This window comes from Oncorhynchus mykiss, chromosome 26 (assembly GCF_057628025.1).
Source record: "Oncorhynchus mykiss isolate SJ-2025 chromosome 26, ASM5762802v1, whole genome shotgun sequence".
In the NCBI taxonomy this organism is placed as follows: Eukaryota; Metazoa; Chordata; class Actinopteri; order Salmoniformes; family Salmonidae; genus Oncorhynchus; species Oncorhynchus mykiss.
Genome location: NC_143047.1, coordinates 16,988,785 through 17,013,424, shown reverse-complemented (window position 1 = coordinate 17,013,424; position 24,640 = coordinate 16,988,785). Strand labels below are relative to the sequence as shown.

At 40.5% G+C, this 24,640-nt stretch overlaps 1 protein-coding gene across 1 annotated transcript in view; it reads right to left on the bottom strand.

The window, feature by feature from the left end:
• LOC110506485 (polypeptide N-acetylgalactosaminyltransferase 18) overlaps positions 1-23,405 on the bottom strand; it is an 84,436-nt gene extending 61,031 nt beyond the window's left edge. The window contains exon 1 of the mRNA XM_021586128.3: positions 22,753-23,405. Coding sequence (XP_021441803.2) covers positions 22,753-22,990 — 238 coding nt within the window. The 5' untranslated portion in view covers positions 22,991-23,405. The remainder of the gene's footprint in view (positions 1-22,752) is intronic.
• Positions 23,406-24,640: the final 1,235 nt, after the last annotated feature.

Here is a 24,640-nt window from a genome sequence, read left to right as displayed (position 1 = left end):
CTTGTAGTTAATAATTAGGTAATAATAAGGTCTACCTACACCTGTTGTATTCGGCGCATGTGACAAATACAATTTTATTTTATTTGTGGATTTTGTAGTCGACTTAAGCTGCAACAGATTTCCACAACAATTTTCCATGTTCCTAACAACCTTATTATAATACCAAAATGAAACATTTGTTCACATATTAGTGTTATTTAACACTAAATTAAAGGAATTTGTGTTTTTGGGTGGATTATTTTCAGGTAAACTGGGGTGTTGAATAGACACTAGTGTGCTACTGAGACAAGAGAAACACCTGGCTCATTGAACAGCATCAGCATCCCATGTGGATAGACAGATGGAATACTTTGGCTTATGCACACTGACAAGAATTATTACCCCCAAAAACTTGGACCAGAACACAAACATTACCTTCAACATGCGAAATTGCCACTTAAATAAAGAACCAATGGTGCTGCTATTTTAATGTACTGCATAATCACCTCTTGACATGGAAAACTCTAGAATGTGTGGGATAAGGAGGCGGAGAAATGTTGTTATTCCCTGTGTGTATACGGCCACTACTTCTACCACTCGTCATCTATTCATGCTACAAGGTTACATAACTCCAATCCAGCCATCAACCCCTCCCCCCCTTTCAACAGTCAAAGCTCTTTACAACTCGCATCTTCACAGAACAAGACTTCTCCTGTGAAAATAAATGCACAATTAGCTTACACTCCAACTCCACACAGCTCAGCTCAGTGCCATGACATACTGTATCACTTCTCTCTCAACGACTGTAGTTTGGTTGGTGCCAGCGCCCGCTTGCTTGAAAGCACATATTACAGCTAATAGCCAATTAACGTGCTCACAGGTTGGGAGGCTGTGTACTCTGTCATACTGGGCCCCAGTGGAGACTGATGAAGTTCTCTGACTGGGTCTGTAAAAGGGGCACTCTCTCATTAGAACACATCAGCGGCTGACACGTCTTCCTGACATTGTTCTTTCTCTGGGAGTAGGGGAGGAAGAAGGGTGTGGTGGGGAGTAGGCCTACTCTCTGGGTTTATTCCTGAGAGGGGAAAAACACACTGCCAAAGTTTGGATGTAGGGTGGCCTCTGCTCCCCACAAGCTATTGTTAACCCTGCTCCTTCTTCCTTTCTGCTCATTAAAGTAATACAATCACTAGGCCCTTCAGGAAGGCACTCACATGTCTCACACTCACCCTGACATCCCTTAGGAAACCAATGGGTGGTTCACAGATGATAAATATGGCCTATTCCAACAATTCCAGGCTAGAAAATGAAAAATAACATTAAAAAAACAAGAGAACATCAGAAGGGGACATTTTTCTCTCTCCAAAGTAAAGTACATGTTAAAAAAACAGCACAAAAACATTGTTTTGTTTCTTGTGTTTGGGTACATTTTTCAGTCTCTTAGAGACTAAAAGAGAGAGACTAGATGAGAGACTAGATGTTAGATGTGCCACTCTATTAAACCAGTCAGTGGAGGTGCGTCTCCTGTTGCCTCCTATCATGTTGATCTGACTCCCACTACACTTGGTGCCTGTGGATTAGCGTTCACTCTCTGAAGAGGGAGATTTCAAAAGAGATTCTGTTTGCTTGGTGAGTCTCATCTGCACAGCGCTCTGAGCATGATTTCTCCTGAAGGGTTTCTATTTTCAGTGTAGGGTATGGCCTCTGCTCAGGAACAAACTCACCACCGCAGGAAACAAATCAAAACATTTCACAGCAACACATTAGTGTCCGAACAACAGTGGTTGCCAAAGGCATGCAAAGACAGTCAGGAATCAATATGAAAATACTGTGCATCTTCTTACCTAAGCATAGGCATCTTTACAGTACATGTCTCAAGTACCATTGATGATTGCCTCTCATCAGTTTTTGATGGTAGAGCAGCCACTTAAGCAAAGGTTTTTACAGTGAAATCCCCTGATCAATGTTTGTATAGAAATCAACAAGCGAGTGATATTTTTTCAAACAAGGAAATGTATTTCAGATCGATACATGTTTATTCTAGGACAAAACGGTCGAAACGTTGGACATAAAACATGTTTGCATCTGAGCTCCTAGAGTGTGCGGCTCTCCTTTATTTTTTAAAAGTATTCTAGGACAAAGACCAGGAAATACAGCGATAGATGCATTCTTCAGGAAATAGTCAGGCAACTATTTCTTCACCATTTGACAGGGCTTAAACAACTGCTACAAAACCCTTATACATTGATCCATTCTAGAAACTATAGAAGAAATATTCAGCGGTCTCAAGTTTAGAACCCCAAAAGCTATGTCTAATATCACATATAGCAGCTCATTGTATTCTGTGAGACGAGGAGTTGAGTATGGTACAAACTACTACCTACTAAATGCAGGAGGACAATTTAAAGAAGTATATTGAAAATGTAAATGAAATATGGATAGTGTGGGATAATGTGGGTGGGCGATGTTAAAAAGCTGTTGCACTGGTGCTATTTATATCTCCTTGAATCATTCATTAGGTTAAATGTCACATGGTCACAGATGGAGTGCATGGAGCATGCTTTAGTGAGCGCAAATTAGCATGGAAGTGTGGTTACATTTTAAACTCTAATTTCCTTTGGCTACTCCACAAAACTGCAAACCTAGAGGGGTATCAAGAAACACTGCTAACTTTATGGGACAGGCATATCCCCCAAAAGACTAATTTCTTATGTAAATGATCCTGTGTCTCATTTGCTCAGATCTATACTAGCCTGTTGGGAATCATCTATCTGATTTAATGTCCTCAGTTGCCGGACAGTCTGACTCACAGCACATCACTCAGCTAACAAGTTTGCCAGGGCCAGAGCAATTACACCAATGACATACAATAAGCTCTAGGGACGCACTGTCTGAATATTCTTCAACGTAAGACCTATAAAAAGTCAACATGGCTCACATTTGCTTTATATCAAATTAAGTTCTAGTGTGTGTGCCTTAATGTTGGACTACATTGATTTCCAGTAAGCTATTACTTGCCTTGATTGTTCACCACCTAAATTGAAAATGTTTCTCCTCTACCACAAAATTAAGTATTGTAACACTTTTTCCAAATTTAGAACATAAATCTGAATGTCACACCATAACATTTAGAGAGAAAGAGAGATAAAGAGAAAGAGAGAGAGAAACAGAGAGAGAAAGAGAGAGAGAGAGAAAGAGAAAGAGTGAGAGAAAGAGAGAGAGAGAGAGAGAGAGAGAAAGAGAGAGAGAAAGAGAGAGAGAGAAAGAGAAAGAGAAAGAGAAAAGAGAGAGAGAGAGAACAAGAGAAGGGGAAAGAGAGAGAGAGAGCGAGAGAGAAAGAGAAAGAGAAAGAGAGAGAGAGAGAGAAAGAGAAAGAGAAAGAGAAAAGAGAGAGAGAGAGAGAGAGAGAGAGAGAGAGAGAAAGAGAAAAGAGAGAGAGAGAGAGAGAAGCGTGATGTGCCTCCCTAAGCATTTTGAATATTTTCCAATATGGTAACAAGACTCTGAAGCTGGAAAGAGACAGAAAATGATTATCATGCCCATAACATTTCGCCTTCCCTTCCCTTTTAGATTGGATCACAAGATTCAGGAAATAAATACTTGGCTGAGCCAAATGAAATGAGATCAAGGCAGCTTGTCTGATGATAATAGAGAGTTATCTGGTCAAAATATATGATAAGTACAGAATTATGGTGCTTGATCCATTACAGAACATGAATTTCCATCAACTTGGATCAAAGCCCTACAGGTTAATAAGTTAGATATTTTTATCACAGAGATAATACTGAGATAAGATAATACAAAGATTTTGCAAAGGAGCCTGCTTAAGCAAAGTTCATCTAAGAGCAAGATAACTTTTTTTGTGGGTGACATTGTTCAAATAATGGGTCTGCATGTCTGCCATGATATCTAAACCATAACTACATCTTAATTATTGTATCAACCAAATGAGACAACATAATATTTTCTAAAGAAAAAACCCCAGAAAGAACAAAAAAACTCAAAAATCTCCAAAACATGCTCCAATCCATGAAGACACCAGTAGATAAAGTAAAAAGGAAATTGAGAAGACTCCTTTTGACACCAGTAGATAAAGTAAAAAGGAAATTGAGAAGACTCCTTTTGACACCAGTAGATAAAGTGAAAAGGAAATTGAGAAGACTCCTTTTGACACCAGTAGATAAAGTGAAAAGGAACTTGAGAAGACTCATTTAGACACCAGTAGATAAAGTAAAAAGGAACTTGAGAAGACTCATTTAGACACCAGTAGATAAAGTGAAAAGGAACTTGAGAAGACTCATTTAGACACCAGTAGATAAAGTGAAAAGGAACTTGAGAAGACTCATTTAGACACCAGTAGATACAGTAAAAAGGAACTTGAGAAGACTCATTTAGACACCAGTAGATAAAGTGAAAAGGAACTTGAGAAGACTCAAGGTTTCTTCTACCTGCTGTGTTAAATATTTCAGTAACAGACTGCTGTCTTTAAACAGCCATTCTACAGATGTAACACCCACCACTTGTGATGTGCACCTGAACTTGAGTTGTTTCTCACTGCATCTAAAAACAGACTTCACTGGCCTATATGCTAGAACACTATGTCCACATAGATTTCGATTGCAGGCCCAATCACTGGGATCTCTCATCATCATAACATCACAGTTATTCCAGCTGGTGTTGGTTTTCAATGAATTATTCAAGTTGGGAGCGCTCAGATTTTTACTGAGGGAATGTTGATGGGAATCTGGCACAGGTCAGTGCAGCCTGAGCCTTTTGCAAGTACTTCAATCAGATGAGCTGCTGCTCGCTTGGTGATTGGCTTTTGGCTTTTGGCTAAAGTTCCTAGGCTGCACCTAACTCTGAATGGAATAGATGATACTCTGTGGCAGAGGCTAGGATCACACGTACACCGCCCTTCTTCACCAAAGCACAGAGTTGATGGAAATACAGTAATGTGATTTATTTTTATTTATGTGATTTATTTGTCTGGCATTATATTCTGCTAACCCAGCTCTACTGAACCAGCCTCCTCTGTTCTGCTGCCGGTGTGAACAGGGGTGCCGCATCAGGGAGAGATGGGATGGGTGGAATGATAGCCTGAGGTAGTAGTGTTGTTGTTGTTTAATGGCAGAGCCTTCTTTACTGAACCAGCTGGCTGAATGTGTCACCAGCCATTGAAGGTGGAAAACAAGCCCCAGAACCCAAGAAGTCTCCCATAAGGGTACATGATGGAAACAGGCTGCCAACCAAATTCAAGACATCAGGATGGGAGCCTGGGAATAATACAACATAGATGGTGAGCTTCCCCATTATAAGATGTATTTTCTGTACCGGACCATCCCACAGGCAAACAGCAAGAAATATGTCCTCCATCTTTCTATTCTCCAGCTCGAATACAGTCCTAGCCTTTTCCTCCCACGCATTGACAGAATAGATTCATGATGAAAAATGACAAACAACAGCTGAATGGAAGTGAAGGGAAAGTCAGTCGTCTGTTGTTATCTATTGTCCTCCCCTTGCCTTTATTCATCACTTACATTCCACTCCAGTTAGACTGCAGACTGAAAATAAACAGTTTTCTCTTGAGTCCTGTCTCCACATCCTCCCAATCTCTCTGGGGGAGTAATATGGGCACAAGGAGAGCAGGATTGAAATGGTTACCTATCTCCAAATGAACCTGCCCCCTCCCCTCTACCACAGAGCCTCTTTAAGGAGCGTTCTGGTGACTGTGGAGACCCCGTGACAGGAACAGTGGACCCATGAGTACTTCCATTACCCCCATTTCCTTCTCAATGTGGCCCAGATCCCCTCCTCTCCACAAGCTTTTAGATCTCTAACCAGAGGGAACAGGACTAGAGGAGACTGAAGGAGACTGGGTGAGGCTGGGAAAGACTGAAGGCTGGAGCAGGAAGAAAGTGGCTGAAGCAGGAAGGGAGAGGGCGGAGGCTGGGGGTGACTGGATGAGACTGGCCTTTAAATAGGGCCTGACTGATTGGGGGGCTCATTGCTGCTGAGCGTGCTCAATCTGCATGCTGCAGAGACAGACATCCAGCAGGGAGCTTTAGGCTCCTCTCAGAGGGAGAAGTGCTTGGCTGACTCTGCATTATGTGTACCAGACAAACACCATTACGCTTTGTTTGCCTGGGGTGGAAGGCAACTCAATGAGGCCACAAAGATCTGCATTCAGATGTCTTGTATTTTTTTCCATAGATGTTTTTCCTCTCTAAATATTTATGGCAAGGTAAAAGCTTTCTCATTTGTGATAATTACCATTCACCAACCTTGCTACAGCAGAGCACTTTTATTTATCTCAAAACTGGTGGGTTTGGCCTCTCTACTTAGAAAAGTTTTTCTCAGACACAACAAACAACACATTCTCATTCTTTAGAGTGAATCACAACAGGGAACGGCAGCTGCATGGACCACAAGTTAATACCGCGTTCGTGTGCTAGTCGGAAGTAGGAAACTACGAAATGTCCAACTTGCTAACTGGTTGAACACGGCACATGTATGATGTATGACAACCTGTTAGCAAGTAAAAAATGTACGAGTTTCCTAGTTGCGGCATTAGATTATGGGAGTGCTGAAGAGTTTGTGAATAGGTATGAAAACAACAAGCTTATATTGGGTGGCAGGTAGCCTAGTGGTTAAAGCGTTGGGCCAGTAACAGTAAAGGTTGCTGGATCGAATCCCCAAGCTGACAAGGTAAAAATCTGTTGTTCTGCCCCTGAACAAGGCAGTTAACCCACTGTTTCCCGGTAGGTCGTCATTGTAAATAAGAATTTGTTCTTTACTGACTTGCCTAGTTAAAAAGGTTAAATTAAACATATTTATCCACAACCTATGTCTCATGAAAACAATAGAACAATAGATAACCATGGAGGAAAATGCATTTCAATTGTTGACTTTAAGGTGAATCGCCTACGGTTTACAGTCTAATTCATTGATGAGACTTTTGACAGTATGTAGTCCCTGGAAGTCTCTGCATTTTGGAGAAAAAAAGCATTCTACATCACACACGTCTATGCTGATTCTATCTCCTGGCATAGAAAACACTAGAGCCATCGTTCTTATACTATTAAGAGAAGTGTTACCTTCAAAATCATCAAACGAAGTAAAACTCCCATGTGAGGTGAACTTGATTAATTGAAATTGACTAGGGGATGTGGAATTGGCAGTAACACCGATACTCAGATGTGATAAGATTAAGTTTAAACTGTAGCTCTAATTCATAGAAAATGGCAGAGTCTCCTGGCATGTGCAGCACAGTGAGAGGAAGAAATGCTTAGACGTTCAATAATTCTGTAATCAGAGTAAAGCACATCCATGCTTACCTTACTGTTTGAGGGGTTTATGACAATAAACCCAGCTACCATTTTACAACATGTGCTATCACTATCACGACTGGGGTTGCAAATTCATAAATTCTGAACCAAACAATTGCCCTAACTTAAATTCCAGAAAGTGCTATGAGAGATTTAATGGACTTGAAAATGTCTGCAGTGAGGGAAAAATTTAAACAGTCCACTCCTTATCACCACTCCGCAGATGCCCCACTAAAGCACATGAGAGGGAAGGTTTTCGCTGTGCAGCTTCGCTAACACCTAAGGTCAGACAGAGCGGTTGGCCGCTGATGGCTGCCATTGCCCTCTGTGCCAGACTGACAAAGCCCAGCCGGGTGGCTATATCCTTCCTGTCATGTTTTGTCAGAATATCTGTTTTCCAAAGCTTCAAACTGGGTTTTTATGAAAGGCAGCTCAGAAGTAACCATTTAGAGCTGTCAGAAGTAACACACAATGCCCTGTAGCCTTTTAATTCAAGACCATTCTCTTTTCTGTTCTTCTCAAGCTGCTGGTGGCTGGACAATATTCTCCAACCATAGCATGAAGACATTCAAAGCTGTGAACAAAGAAATAATATCTTGTTACTAAATAGGCATTATTTGCATTGTGCTCTGTGCAGCATGCCTGCTGTAGAGTTATTAGTAGAGATGGGGGGAAAACATTTATTCAGTTTAATATCAGGATATTATTTTTTACAATATATTGTATCGTATCAGTTTGAATATATCGCAATATTAGTTTTGCACTAGTTGGCTGTACCTGCACCAAAACTCCAGTTTTTCCTTCATAGCTGTAGTGGTTATTTCTATATTATCACACAGTCTTTAAACTAAATCTTTATTCCCGTATTAATAAGGAGAGCAGGTCACACACACACAAGTGAATGACGTGAGTGCCCTGCAATAACGATGGCTGGTCGACAAACCACCCTCCGACAAAGAATACCAAAAGCTTTTATATGGCAAAGATACACCCCCTTAGTCTACATGACAAACAACAGATGTGTGGAATGAGTCCCAAGGTGAGACTTGATATATGAGAAAGGGATATCCCCCAGGCAGATAGCATTTGCTATGAAGACTGTACAGTTTGTCCCCTAAGACAAGGCTCTGATCTTGTCCCTGGTACTTCGCAGTACAGAAACACCAACTCATTCTATGGCATAAATCAATTGTCAGCTCCAGATACCCCTATCTCAAAAGCTCCTCTCAGTTCACACAGACACAACAGAGTTCTAAGAACCCTATTATATTGCATAAAACAACGTAGCTTGTTCTCCATCTCATTTTTTAAATAGGGAGCTAATTTGTTTTTAGCATTTTTATTTCTATGGCTCACTCTTGTCCCTCTGCAGCAGATGTATCAGACAAATAGTTATTTTATTACAGAGCAGTACTGTACTATCCTTTCTACAATGGGGAATTGTCGTCAGAATTGATATAAACATGTAACAAGCGAATACAATACACTGTTGTGGAACTAACTTTAGAATGTAATACCTGCATCAGGTTTGTTGTTAACATTCCTCTAACCTTCTCAACGCCGTGCTATTTGTCTTCATAAAAAATATGCGTCTGAATAATTGCGGATTAGGAAATTGATTAAATAGCTGATAGAGAGCGGGAGTAGCTAATGAGGCTGAACCTGAGGCTGAACCTGAACCTGTGACCTGAGGTCTGAGGGGTCATGTCATGAGTGTGAGAAGTACTAGCTGATGCACATCATACACTTCAGGCTATCCTCTTTGATGAATGCACCACTACCATTTCAAGGAGCCTTTTGTGGGTCCAACAGAATCAGACTGCAGCGAGCCAACACTATCGCTGTTGGAATGCTCAACCTGAGTTCATGAGAGTTCTGTACAAAATTCAGTGGAGGGGGTCTGATGCGAATGCAAACAACATTTTAAGTATATTTTGGGAGAATGTGTAATGACTTCAGTCCTTCCAGTATCACCACCTTAAAACATATTGGATCTATTTTAACACTTTGCATTTGCATTCTAAAGGCAGCAGTGAATATTTGATGGCTTGCACTTGTGCAGTGAGGAGGCGGAGCAGAGAGGAACAGAGAGGCAGAGGAGAGAGGCTGGTAGAGCAGAGCAGAGCAATCCTGGCATAAACTCATTTTATGACCAAAGATTCTGGCTCCACTTCAGCCTCTGACTGGCGTGGGCTACTTCTCCATACAAGCTGATGGCCTTGATTCTAAATCAATCGAAAGAATAGCAGCTCTTTGAGATACAAACATTCACAGATGAGGTTTTGAAAACAAAAACAAGGCCTGCAGAAGATGAAGGTTTCATGAGGAAGTGGAATATAGAAACCACACATGCTAAAGATATCAGTAATGAGGTTTACAGATCAATGTCTCTCAAATGTACAAAAACCTCATGTTAATTGAGCACACATCTGTGATGCCTGTGTGTCAGAGGCAGTTGTGGGAACAAGTAATACATCACTCAGACTATTTCAGGAGTAGAGATGCCATGATTCAGAACACCACTCATATCTCTGGGCATTCCTTCAGGGATGGCCTGCAGTGACTTAGTGACAGCTCTTGAGAGGTGGACAGGACTTAACCAGTGTTGACAAGTTGAAGAGACCTTTTTAACATTTAAAACAGAAAATATTTGAAACTTCTGAATATTGTGTATGATAAATACCCCCACATTGTTTCTGCTGATGCACCTGCTGCAGTCAATGTGGAAGATGTCCCCTGTGACACTGATGCAATTCAGGTGCAAGCTCTGAGCTTCAAAGGGCCTGATAACTTCACCTAGCATCACGTCCTACAGTAACACAAAGTCGTCTCTGTAGTGGTTCCCTGTGGAAACAGATGCATAAAGGGCTCTCCTCCTCCAGCCCTGTGGTCTGTGCTCTTCAACATGAGGCATCTGACACCAACACCCCAAGTCTAATAGTTTACTGAAACAGCAGAGGACAGGCTGCTATCTGTCCTCGGATCTGACGTATGCTAATGCAAATGTCACAAGGGGCTTTCAAGTTCAACTGGAGAGAAGAGGAAGAGTGAGTTGAACTTGGAGGGTAAATACATTATCATTCTCTTAAAATTATAATTTAAGGCTACTGTCTTTCATGCTAATGTCACAACTTAAAGTGAAAATAATTAGGGTTTCTCTCTGACGTAAGGTGAATGAAGTTATCAAAAGAGGATGGGATAATGAGAGTGGTTGATATTCTTTGAAGCAATTTTCTCTCGATTCAAAGGCTACAAGACGCGCCTACATGGTAATGCCAGAGGTGAAACACACCGACACAGGTTGCAAAGTTAACACAGTGGGAAGGTTTACACATCATTGGGTCTTCTTTCAGAGCAGAGCAGATTAGGGGCTTGCCTTGAAGCATACCTGAACCGTTCCTGGGAAACTGCTTAAAAAATCTTTAAAACACAACTATTAAACCCAATCCAACGTTATGTTTCAAGACAGTCTCTTGAGTGAGCTACACTTAATTTGAGTGTCTTGATAGGCCACTTTCTGCTTCTACAGGTCTGTCCTTCCATACGAGATGAGTCAGTCGATGAGACAGAGATGACTAAACCTCTGCCCTCCGCCCACTGGCAGGAATGGAGCGGTTTGATAGTGCAGGCATGGATGATTTCCCCCTCATAACAACATCTGTTCAAAGTTAATCTTTTGAGTCGTCTGTGGTTTACAACAAAAAAACAACAGCGGGTGCACTCAATGGGATTCAACCGAACCGTGCACGCTCCTCTGGCTTCAAAGCAAATCATCACTTCTAGTCTTTGTACCTGCATGCTTTTACCACTAACAGCATTTCAAAGAACATCATTGCTTGCAAATGTTTTTGGCTTCAGCCAAAACTCCTGACGCAATGAGGCCAGAATGACTCTTTGTCTTCACCTGCAACTGTCTCTTCTGGCCTTGAAACAGACAGAAGGGTGCTGTCTTATGTTCCCTTTCAGTATATGACAACTTCACATCTAGACTGCAATCATACATTACTAGTTTTACTACAACATGTCTATATGTCCACATCAATACAACTACAGTAGTATGGCTAATGATGGACATCGCTAATGCCCAGTGACAGTTGAACATGCTTGGGATTAGGGCTGTTTCGTTGACCGTATTACCACTAAATTCCACAAGACCATTTAGTCATGGTAACCTGGCTTCTCCAAGCTCTGATGCTGCTGATGGTCATTAGTAGCCTACCAAACTTGCTAACTGCCTGGTACTCAGCACTCTATTGTCCCTCTAATCACTCTGACATCAATGCAAATGTTTTCGAAAAATCAAATCAAACACTTCATGAGAGCATATGACCTCATGTTGCGCAACATTTCTATAGGCTATGCAATTGCGTGAGAAAACAGTTTTGATGGCCTCTTTTAAAAATAGGAGGATCCCATCAGCTTTCAATAGGCTAAGTCTACTATATTTATTTATCCTAATATTAAAGCAGATTGCTTTGCTTAACAACAGGAGCATAGCCTTCCTGGCTGGCATGAAAATGAACCATGGGAAAAGTGTCCTCCATTCACGACTTAAGTGCATGTTTCGAGACAGGAGCATGATAATGGTCTATTCTAAATCAAAACCAATTTCACATATACATTATTGAGAATATGAAAAGACAACATTAAGTTAAGAATCATCTGATGGGTGACAATACTTGTGAATTATGTATTATCACTTGTTAATGATGCCCAGTGTGTGTAGTAAGGCAAGAAACAGTGCATGCCTTTTTTTTGCTACTTTAAAAAAAATCACAGTCGCACACCTCATGTAGCTTAGTCCATAGGCCTATATGTTTGATACTTTTTGAATCACAATTAAAGTGAGGAGTATTTGTGTCTGCAATGAAGTCCTTTTGTGGGGAAAAACTCATTCTGATTGGCTGGGCCTGGCTCCCCAGTGGGTGGGCCCATCTGCCAAGGGTGCATCCCTGCCCAGTCATGTGAAATCCATAGATTATAGGGCCTTGTGAATTTATATCAATTGACTGATTTCCTTATTTAAACTGTAACTCAGTAAAGTCTTTGAAATTGTTGCATGTACCGTATGCATTTGCAGTCTCTTTTGAGAACAGTGTTTTCCTGCTAATTGATTGCATTTTGTAACATTCGCGCTTATAGCTTACTGCCGTGTATGCATTGCTGCAATTATGATTTGAAGAAATAGCCTAATTGTTTATTAACATTTTAAGTCAAATGTTGTAATCTGTTGTATCAGCCTCATTGCTTTTAAAAATGTTTAGGTCAACTTTTGTACTATTGGGGATAGTAGATTGACATAGGCTAGTGCTTTAGCTGTTCGGTAAGCCTAGTTCTTCTAACATCTTCAATATGCGCCTCGGAACTCAATAAGAGGGATGCGCGCAGTTGTGTCTCCAATGTGTCTGTCTTCACTTGTAGCCTACTTCTTAGCTGAGATGCCTGTGAGAAGGACCTGATAATGTGACGGGCATTGGCTAAGAATTGAGATATCTGAGAGAGCCACATGAGTGAGAGGCGCTTTGGAGTGCCACAGCCGGGAGAAGGGAATTATAATTGTTATATTCAGCCCAAGGGCACAATGTCCACCGCAAAAGGCATGGATTTTTTTAGGGGGCATTATGGCCACACAAGGGGGATGCTGCTGGGAAATTCATGGTCTGTTGAGAATATTATCAAGTGCTTGTCAAATTGAGAATGAGTGATTGATGAAGTTTGTGCAGCCTGCACAAGAAACAAATCAGAGCTCATGCCTTTCATGAGAATTTTTTCCAATCATCATTAGAGTTGCATCGTGCTGCTTCAGAATGTATTAAAATCTAAACATATAGCCCAAAGTTTATATCACAACTAAAGTTGCATAAATAACTCGATATTAAGCATATATGAGGACCTATTTCTTTGTGAACCGCTCAACGCAGAATTGCGTGCACTTCCTTGGAAATCGTTTGGAGAAAATATATTTTCAATTTTATTCAGCTATGTTCAATTGTAATCTTCATACTATAAAATAATAAAAAATAGTGTGGATTCTAAGGAACTCTTGTTGCTAAATGAACTAGTGTAGCCCACAGCCATATGGCATAACCAGATCAGGGCCTAACATAAGGACAACTGCTATTCTGTTCTTCTGAAATAGACTACATTTTCTTCATATCATGTTTTTTTTATACCTGTCTAAAATAAATCATTGATTTATTGTGAAGGTCTAGGCTATATTACATGGTTTTATTAACCTTTTTAAAATGTAGATGTTCCAAAGGTTGCATCAGTGGCTTGTAGGCTATGTGTGGAAGCCAGGAGATGCTAAGCGTGTTTATGTTAATTAAGTCAATTGCCGTGAGACCGGCAGTTATTTGCTTGACAATCACCGTCTGACAAAATTTCATGACCCCCACAGCCCTACTGTACTTGCAATATGTTCAATATAATGATGAATTAATTAATATAAAGAGAGCCTACACAGGAAGGCACATTACTATAACTGGTAGTATTAATGTGCACTATAAGAAAACACGACAGCATGAATGGGGCATGTCTTTAATGCGCACAGGGCAGATTGTGATTATATGGATTGGTAAAAACTATTATGAATAACAGGACGTGTTGCAGCCCAGTGGACAAAAGTGGCCAGATGCTAATTGCTGTAGTGATTTTAATGAACATCTGAAAATAAACCTGTGTGGTGTGTGTGTTGCCTTCAGGTGGTTTGTGAGGAATACTGAAAAACAATTAGATAACAGGAGAATTTAGCGGCACGAAGTAATTAAGTTCCAGGGTAAAAATTATCAAATGAGACATGGTGATAATTGAGGCTGATTTTCAACATCCTGTGGGTATGAGATGCCTTAGTAGCACTCTCTCCCAATACATCAGCACAAATGCCAGTCTGCAATGGAGCACTAATTTCTGTCAGGATCAGGGAATGTTCAACTCTGGCTGATTGGGCCTATATTCATAGCTCCTCACAGGTTCTTCATTCCCTCTAATTAACTAGCAATTAGGTCCCATTGCCGCTAATTAGAATCCGCTGCTCAAGATATGGGAGAAAAAAGTGGCTCCTCTGTAATTAGCTGCTTCATTCACTCAATAGTTAGTATAAGTTAGAAAGCCTCTCCACTCAGTACACTCCGTAATAAGAACACTGACGCAGGAGGGAGTTGTTTCACTCACTGACGGTTCAACAACAATGACATAGCAGCAACCTCAATAGTCTCACAGCTACGCATGTGGCAATGAATAACTATCATAGAATAACACACAATGACCCACAGTATAACAGTTAGTTAGGTCCATTCGGTTCACTTCTGGATCAGTGATGGATTATTAATGTTTTTTAAGCCCTGGGAGCCAGTGAGTAGGGGACATGATGAGACATATGCATTTTGATTAACATCCCAATTAGGGTTAACAGTGATGAATCCTCGGGCAGGCCACTGGTGATGCAGTCTCCTGCTGAGTCTCTTCCTTCCTTCCCCTCATCATCTCTCTCTGTCTCACTTCCTTCAGTCTCTGGGTTATCAATCCATGGTTTACACCAACCTTCAGCAGGATACATATGTAGGATATTCATTTGAGCCAGTTTGCTACAGTGGTTAAAATATCATGCAGCAACAGGAAATGTGAATTATTATGTAGATTATAATTAATATACATTTTTGTAGAGGTTGATACATTTTTCATACGGGTAAATTCAGTCTGAAATGTCTGTGAAAATGTCAAACTTCAGAAGCCTTTTTATACCTCAAATACACTACGTTTGAAAGTTCTCTTGCAACAGGGTGATCAAATTAAGATCCTACAACTGTAGTCTGCTGATTCATCAGGGAGAGGTGCAGAGGCATAGAGAAATATGGCATGCAACAAGAACAACTCTTCTTTTCCTCTTTGCCAATAGACTCCAGCGATACCCTACCTTAAATGTCTTAACCTGCAACACACTACCTACGGAATAAGACATCTTCATTACAGATATAGGATCTTAATTTGATCACTCTGTTGCAGTTGAACCTCCCTGAAATGCAGGACATGTATTGTATTTAAGGTTTAAAAAGGCTTCTGAAGTTTGTAATTGAACATTTCAGACTTGATTTTCCCTTTGAAAAATGCATCAACCCCTAAAAAAATGTACATGAATTATAATCCACATAATACTTCACATTTCCTGTTGCTGCAGGATTATTTTCCTGCTGTAGCGAAATAGCTCAAATTAAGATCCTACATCTGTACATTTCTCCAGACCTGTTTTCGAATGCAGTCATCGACTGTTCTGTGCTCTGCACGACCTCGATTTGCACCACCGAGTTTCTGTATGAATTCCTAAATAAGAAAATGAGTTTGTGCATTTCCCCTGTGTAGTACATCCTGGTATGTTTCCTGCTCTATGAGAAAACAGTCCTACTCATAAATCAATACATTAAAGAATAATACAGTATTAGAAAACTAGAAAGACTGTAGAACTCCAGAAATAAAGGGCTTTTTCTGCTCAAACCAAAATGCTACTTTCTTACTCAGAGGCATGAATTATGAAGTAAATAGGATGGCAGACAAATATGGGTAGACAATCTAGCATGTAAAAACAAAGCACTCCAATTTGTCTAAGTTACTGTCACCTTCACTCAGCTTCCTCGTTTCGCCACATGGAGATGAGCCTTCCCTAAAAAGTCTGTATGGTGGAACACAAGCTGTCTTTGTGCCCATGTGTGCACTTAGCAAATAGACCGGGCAGATATGAGGGACTGAGACAAATTGCTTGGGATGATGGTTGGGTATAGAGGAGAGGCAGCGTCTGCATGGGACCATCTTAATCATGGTATAGCCAGAGAGGGCTGTCAAATGCTTTTGTTTCAGTGGGACACTTCTAAACGCTGCTCTGAATTATCTGTACGTTGCTTTCTAGATATTATAGCAGATACGGAGTAAACCGTAAAAATAACCTCCTCCTTACACTTCTCCAGAAATGAGACATAAATCTACCTCAGAATCACAGTAGTGACTAACAACAATTACATGAAGACACCATCTTATTAGTTAATTCAAATAAACAAGGAACAGCAGCCTTGAAGAAGTGCCATAAATAGTTTCCTGTTTAGAGTAAATTGTCAGGGGACACTCTTGGAACTGAATTACTTGCAAGGGAGGTTACAATTTCAATTTATTTTGATTTTCTTCATGATGCTTTTGCCCTCTGGATTCAAGGTAATTAATTGTTTTCATTGGCAATCATCCTCCAGTGCATTTGTTTCTCTGTAACTCAATAATCGTTCCATTACTGGTAAAGCAAATCAACATTCTGGAGACTCCCTTTCCACACTCTCACACTCCACCCCTGCTTCAGCACCCTTTCACTGACACCACATTCCCTTTGGATTGGTAGATCTGAATTGTCATTCCAGTAAATTGTCAATCCCAAAACCACTACATACATTGAGGCTGTACTCTGTAAAGAACAGACACCCTGTAGAGAAAGGACAACATTTCTACTCTGTTACCGTGGCACCAATGCTACCCTGACACCCAGATTCTACCAACCCATAACCTGCAAAGGTAATTAACTGTGGGAGTTGCTAAGAGGCATTGAGAGTTAAAAGGCAGCATGGGAGAATGAAATACGGTATCTCCACTTCCCTTTAAGGGAAAAGGGTTACAGCATTTCTGCATTCTGCTCTGAAATGAGGATATTCATTGGTCCCTCAATAGTACATAAAGATTGTCAGTACAAAGCCGGGTACTTCCAGTTGAAGTCGGAAGTTTACATACACCTTAGCCAAATATATTTAAACTTAGTTTTTCACAATATCTGACATTTAATCCTATTAAAAATTCCCTGTCTTAGGTCAATTAGGATCACCACTTTATTTTAAGAATGTGAAATGTCAGAATAATAGTAGAGAGAATGATTTCAGCTTTTCTTTCTTTCATCACATTCCCAGTGGGTCAGAAGTTTACATACACTCAATTAGTATTTGGTAGCATTGCCTTTAAATTGTTTAACTTGGGTCAAATGTATTGGATACCCTTCCACAAGCTTCCCACAATAAGTTGGGTGAATTTTAGCCCATTCCTCCTGACAGAGCTGGTGTAACTGAGTCAGGTTTGTAGGCCTCCTTGCTCAGACACGCTTTATCAGTCCTGTCCACAAATGTTCTATAGGATTGAGGTCAGGGCTTTGTGATGGTCACTCCAATACCTTGACTTTGTTGTCCTTAAGCCATTTTGCCACAACTTTGGAAGTATGCTTGGGGTCATTGTCCATTTGTAAGACCCATTTGCGACCAAGCTTTAACTTCCTGATTGATGTCTTGAGATGTTGCTTCAATATATCCACATAAGTTTCCTCCCTCATGATGCCATCTATTTTGTGAAGTGCACCAGTCCCTCCTGCAGCAAAGCACCCCCACAACATGATGCTGCCACCCCCGTGCTTCACGGTTGGGATGGTGTTCTTCGGCTTGCAAGCACCAAAGTACGTTAATCTCTAGAAGACTGAATGCGTCTCCTTCCCAAGCGGTATGACGAGTGTGTGGTTCCATGTTGTTTATACTTGCGTACTATTGTTTGTACAGATGGACGTGGTATCGTCAGGCGTTTGAAAATTGCTCCGAAGGATGAATCAGACTTGTGGAGGTCTACATTTCCCAAGCTGTTTAATTCACAGTCAATTTATTGCATGTAAACTTCTGAACCACTGGAATTGTAATACAGTGAATTATAAGTGAAATAATCTGTCTGTGAACAATTGTTGGAAAATGACTTGTGTCATGCAAAGTAGATGTCCTAACCGACTTTCCACAAATTTATTGTTAACACACTATAGTTTTGGGGTGGATGAAAAACGAGATTTAATGGCTCCAACCTAAGTGTATGTAAACTTCCGACTGTAACTAAATATCTAATGAAACTGCTCGCGCGCACCAATGAGCGTCTGCATTGCCAAGGGCTAAAATATAAGTAATTCCTATTACTGACGCAGATCACGCTGCAAGTCCTGCTTCTCCCATCTCCTCATTGGTTTATAGAAGCAGGTACCCACGTGCCATCTCCTCATTGGTTATACCCACGTGGGTGATTGAAAGACTAAATGTTTTGTCGGTTGTCGTGGTAATACTAGGAAAACGTAGATGCCAATCACTATGTAAGTTGAAAGATGAAAAAGCCTGGAAGGAGGAGAGATGACTAGAAAGTAGTCGGTTGGCCGTTTTATGTGTGGATTAATTGAGTAGAGGACCTTGTGCATTTCAGGTAAAATAACAACTCAATGTTTATATCACAGGACAAATTAGCTAGCAACAGCAAGCTAGCTAAATAGGACAAATTAACTAGCAAGTGCAAGCTAACTAGATAAATTGCCATACATGTTTAATGCTTTTCGACCTGTCCCCAAATTATTGTCATTGGTTCAGAGTTTGTTTTGATATTTTAACCTGCGTGTCGTGATTGCGTTTGGTGTCGGGGGACAAAGTAAATTTGAGCACGTTGGTGCACGCGCGTAGCCGGTTTGGGTTGCGTGTTAGTCTTTGATGCATTAAGTAACATTTACGAAAAACAAAAGTAACCTGGCATCGCCAATGATTTGATTAATATTTTGGGTAGCTTCCCAACAGTCAGCAGATCAGCTGAACACGGCCTGTGTTCTAATGTTAGATCAAGAGAACCACTTTTTTCGATCCATATTCAACCTATATTCAGCAAGTTAAGCATAATGTATTATTATGACACTTGGTCAACGCCTGCTGCCTCTTGCAGCCATTATGTCATTCAATATTTAATTGAAAGGATGTGGGGGCAAACTGACTTGGCATGGCAGAATACAGGGGGTGATATTTTTGTGGAAGCAACAAGGCAGATAGTGCTCTATAGCCAATATAAGTGCTCTATAAGTGCTCTATAGCCAAAACCATGCAAAAAGATAAAACCATTGGCTATACATGTCTTCTTCCATTATACAACATTTATTACCTGCCCTCCAGCAAGGAGTGTATAACACACACACACACACGTCCCCTCTCTCGCTCCTCTTCTCAAGAGTAAACACTCATTGTGATTTAGAGGGCTTTTCAATTGATTTGACAGGTTGATTTGATTGAGGCCTTCCAATCAAATAGCATCATCATCTCCCTCTGAATCAGCAACATAGCATTAGTTATCCCCCGGGGTAATATACAACCCCCGAGGTAAAATAAACCAGAGGACCACTGCCTTCTCACAAAAACAATCACCATTAAATACACCCATACTTTGTCTTTGCTTTCCTCGTGTTCAGAGAGGAGATCTATAGTAAAGTCTCTGAGGCACAGCTGTACTTTACGGAAGAAAACTCCTTTGAGTTCTGTCATGTCTAAATTCATATTCACTTTTTGATGACAGGAAGACCTCTCAAGTGAATTCGCAGTTACCTGTGTAGAGGAGCACTCTTGAACGGCTCCAAATGTGAGCGCTGGTATGCTCATAAAAAGACAGGTAAACACATTGCAGGAGGAAAGACACTTCACACTTACAATACAAACACCATCATTCTGAGTGGTTGACGCCTGAATGATGCCCAGTGTTATACAGCACAAGACAATTCTATTAGAGGTCGACCGATTATGATTTTTCAACGCCGATACCGATTATTGGAGGACCAAAAAAAACAGATACCGATTAATCGTCTGAATATAGATATTTGTAATAATGACAATTACAACAATGCTGAGTGAACAATGAACACTTTTATTTTAACTTAATATAATACATAAATAAAATTGATTTAGTCTCAAATATATAATGAAACATGTTTAAAGAAGAAAGTAAAAGTGCAATACGTGCCATCTAAAAAAGCTAACGTTTAAGTTCCTTGCTCAGAACATATGAAAGCTGGTGGTTCAATATTCCCAGTTCAATATTCCCAGTTAAGAAGTTTTAGGTTGTAGTTATTATAGGAATTATGACGCGTAGACTATTTCTCTCTATACCATTTGTATTTCATATACCTTTGACTATTGGATGTCCTAATAGGCACTTTAGAATGCAGTAGAGTGCAGTAACAGCACTTATGGTGGGCGTGTGTGGACTTTTTCAGCACCCAGCCAAGCCTCATTCAGTGACTGTGCTTAATACAAATCAAGGGTTGTGTGCAGTGCCTTATGCGCTCTTTAGACAAATGCAGACCACTGCCCTCAATCATCAAATACTGATATGAGGAGTTTTCAAGCCGTATTATTTTGAGTATGGAGGTGACATCAGTCAGACACATTTTAACGGACTGTCTGTGTCCAACATGGTGAAAATGTACCGGTGAAAATGTTCCCTTCCCACATGCAGTGACACACTGTCGGACATGGGGCATTATCTTTACATCTCAAGCAGCGCTTGAGGTGTGTGTGGTTTTGTTTTACTATCCTTGTGGGGACCAGAAGTCCTCACAAGGATAGTCAAACAAGAACATTTGGATAAGTGGGGACATTTCACCAGTCCCCACGAGGAAAAGGGCTATTTTAGGCTTAGCGGCTAGGTTTAGGGTTACAATAAGGATTATGGGTAGAATTAAGGTCAGGGTTAGAGGTTTAGGAGTTAGGGTTAGATTTAGGGTTAGGGAAAATAGGGTTTTGAATGGGAATACATGTGTTGGTCCCCACAAGGATAGTAAAACAAAAGTATGTGCGTGTGTGTGTGTGACAGTTACAGGGACAGCAAACTAGAAATGTTTTCATTCTTGGCAGTTACATTGGCAAGATAAACAGAACTCTAGATGTGTTCTGAGAAGTAGTCTTCCTAGTTTACTATTCTACAAAACGAATCCACATTTTTTTATGCCTGCCCAAGCCGTGTCTTTAAACCTATCTCAAATATGAGGTCCTCTAATAGGCTAAGTGATGATACATTCTAAATCAACATGCATGTACAGCTGAGTTACAGTGCATGCTTTATCAGTCCACCCTTCATCCATACAGTATAGTGCTATAGACAGAGGGCATTCTGTCCTTCCAGTGTTTCCGTGTTCTGTGCCACATTGAATTGATCTTTACAATCTGACCTAATGCGACATTTCCCCTTTTGAGTAACACAAATAGTCCAAACATTTCCTGAGGAGATGAGACAGTTAGGCAGACACTCTTACACAGAAAACGTACAGAGCGCTGTTCAACAGGCTGCTCTCTGTCAGTGCCAAATAGTGAAATGTAGTCTTGGCACCACAACTGGCCAGCCAGGCTTGACTATGTATGGTGCCTCACAGCTCAGTGAAGTCCACCTCTGCCCGTGACCTGATGGGTGTCTCCCTGTAACTCATACTCTACCTGTCAAATCAGAGCCTGGTTCACATTATTCTCTTGTGTTGACAAGAGTGAAGCTCAAATCATGACACAGAAAGGGAGTGAGAGAATTACAGTATGAGTATGGAGTAACTGGATGCTGTAAGCTAGGGGCAAAGCCTGAAGGAATTTGAGAAGGGAAATCCAGACATTCCCAAGAACACAAGAGGAATCCAAAGTCAAAAGGATATTCAATGTTTTTTTTATACCAGATTACCATTAGATTAATTGAATTAATGGCCCCATTATGTAGCAATTGAGCTTGTGAGATAATACTATAAAGAACAGTATAACAAAAATCATGTCTGTGGAAATTCACTCGCTGCAAGTTCAACAGTATCTCCAACGCTATGTCTGGGGAAAACAGACCAACCTCTGTTTGGGTACAGTATATACTGTGTGTGACGTATTACATTGATATAACATCCTTCAAAATGTAGTCCCAGTACATTTGACATTGAGTTTTAAAGCTCAAAATAGATGACATTGTAGCAGATACGTACAGTACGCTGGGCTAGTTTTCACATTCACAGTCTACACTACAGTTTTCATGAGACTATTGGCCTAACAGAAAGACAAACGTCAATAGTTTCGCAATAGGCAGTCATAATACACCTGATGAGCAGATGCAAAAAAAAAAAAAATAGACAATTATGCCAAAATGTATATGTATGAAAAATAAGGTTTTAAGCTTCAGCATGTGAGAGACAGCAAACAATGAGGTTGAGTATAACTGCAGCTACACATTGACTATATGTATATTTCACGCTGTGGGAGAAGCCATTAAGTTCACCAACACTGCTCCAGTTATAATACATAGACTACTAGGAATTTTGCCTCCAGAGAGAATAAATGGCTTTTGCAATGATCTCATTGTCCTTTTCCCTTTCTGTCACATGGTCCAGACAGGCAGACCACTCAAAGTAAGGAGATGACAAATGGCTGTCACATTATTCATAAAGGAAAATGTTAGGGTCATCTTATGTTATAAATCAACAATGTCATTATTTGCTGAGTTTGGAGATATAGGCTCATTCACATAGGTCGATATCAATAATACATCGCAAACCATCCATTCAATGCAATTAAACATATGCAACTCAGAATCTATCAAACGGTACGTAAAGGATACTTGCTCCGTGTAGTGGTTACTTTACCTTGTATGTGCTGGTTGACCACATTCTCAAGTCGATCAAGTCTTTCTATGATCCGTAGGGTTTCCCCCTTCTTGTCGCCTTCTAACTTTTTCTCTGGGACAGGCATAGGGACTTTGATGTATACATTCGCGATATAATTAGTGACCCATCCAACATAGAGCAGACACACGATGTTGGTCATGCCACTCAAGATCACGCATGTAGACACCAAAGTTTTGGTTCTCCTGGTGCAAGCCATCCCGACATCCCTCCATACAGCCAACGAAATTCAATACACCAGAGGACAAGTGCGACTGTCGCCCACCAAAATCCTAGAATGTGCTATGCGCGTCACTTGAGAGCAACCTGGATAAATTACAACTCCACAACGATGCAATTCGTTCTGCAAATGCGGGCAACCATCGCCTCCGGATCCAATAACCGCACTCTGCCTTCACGCGCAGAAGGCTATGATTTAATCCAAATAGGTAGGTCAAAAATGGAGAAAAAAAATCTCAGTCGTTGGAAAGTAAAGGTGATTGTCTTGGTGACGAACGTTCTCTATTTCGCTTCATTTGCAAGTCCACACCAGTCGCGATTTCACCGACAGACAGAAGGCGTATGGAACATGCGTTTCAACCGCTGTCCAATGAGAAACAATAGTGAAATTGTGTAATAGGCTACTGTGCATTCACTTCCACAATTACCCATTTAGATTAGAATGTGGGGTGGGGGGGGGGGGGGGGGGGGGGGTTATTGTGAAGGTTTTCAATTGCACTAATAATTAATATATAGTAATTACTCATTTAAAATGTCGCAGCAATTATTAACTGTAATTGTTTCAAGATGTTCCTATTTTGATATAAAGGTAGGCTACTGTACAGTCCAAGAAGTCATACAATGACTGAAGTTTGACTTTACTGTTTTCCAATCAAGGAATAGATTAAACCTAGGCTACAATTTACATTGTGAAATGTGACATTTAAATTCTTGTCAAATACTTATTTCTTGTCACATGCATTCTTGTCATCTGCAACCTGTCACATACTAAGAGTAGGCCTAGTAAACATATCCTAGAGATGACAGCATATAAAATATTGCCACCTTTACAGACAATCAGACTGATTGGCTTGGAGAAAACACTCAGTTGGTATGTCATGTGTTGTTCTTGTGACAAAATTATCCCCATATCGCTTAAGGTAATTGTTGACACCTAATCTTTTTTGTATCCAAATAAATTAATGACCAATTAATGACCTAATAGCGTCTCCTTGCAAATTGAACGTTCAACTTTGTTTCCATTGGATTTGGCACTGAGTAAGAGCGTGAGAGATCACTTGCAATACTTTATCAAGCCACAAGATAGAGACACTGGGACCTAAATGGTAAGGTGTATTATAAGTGTTTGTGCACACTACTTAATCAGTTCGACAGGAGAGGTTCATGTTGGAAAATGAACACGTTTATCTCATAACAGTGTCCTGCTTGTTGCTTGTAGATTAAGCCTATTCTCTCTCCAAAGGGGGGAACACTGGATAACCCAATTACTACATTTCCATTGATCATCACAGTTACGCTATGTGAGGACACAGTGAAGTAGACAAACAGACGGCCAAACAAAACAATAAGGTGCTGAAACACATTTTCATCCTCATCATCATTATTATTATAATGAAAGTCACTTGGAATACACATTTTCCCTGCATGCACAACAACATATTTCATTGCACAATGGCACAGAAATCTATATTTGCTGTGTGCATTTAGGTGTCCCTGAGTGAGAAGCCTACTTGAAACAGGCTACAACTGTTAGAGTGGGGACCATGGTGAAAGCATTTGGCCCAGTTCTTCCTTCAATGGTCTTAGAACCAACCCCATCATGCACAGTGGCTCCTTCTGGAGGGAACCC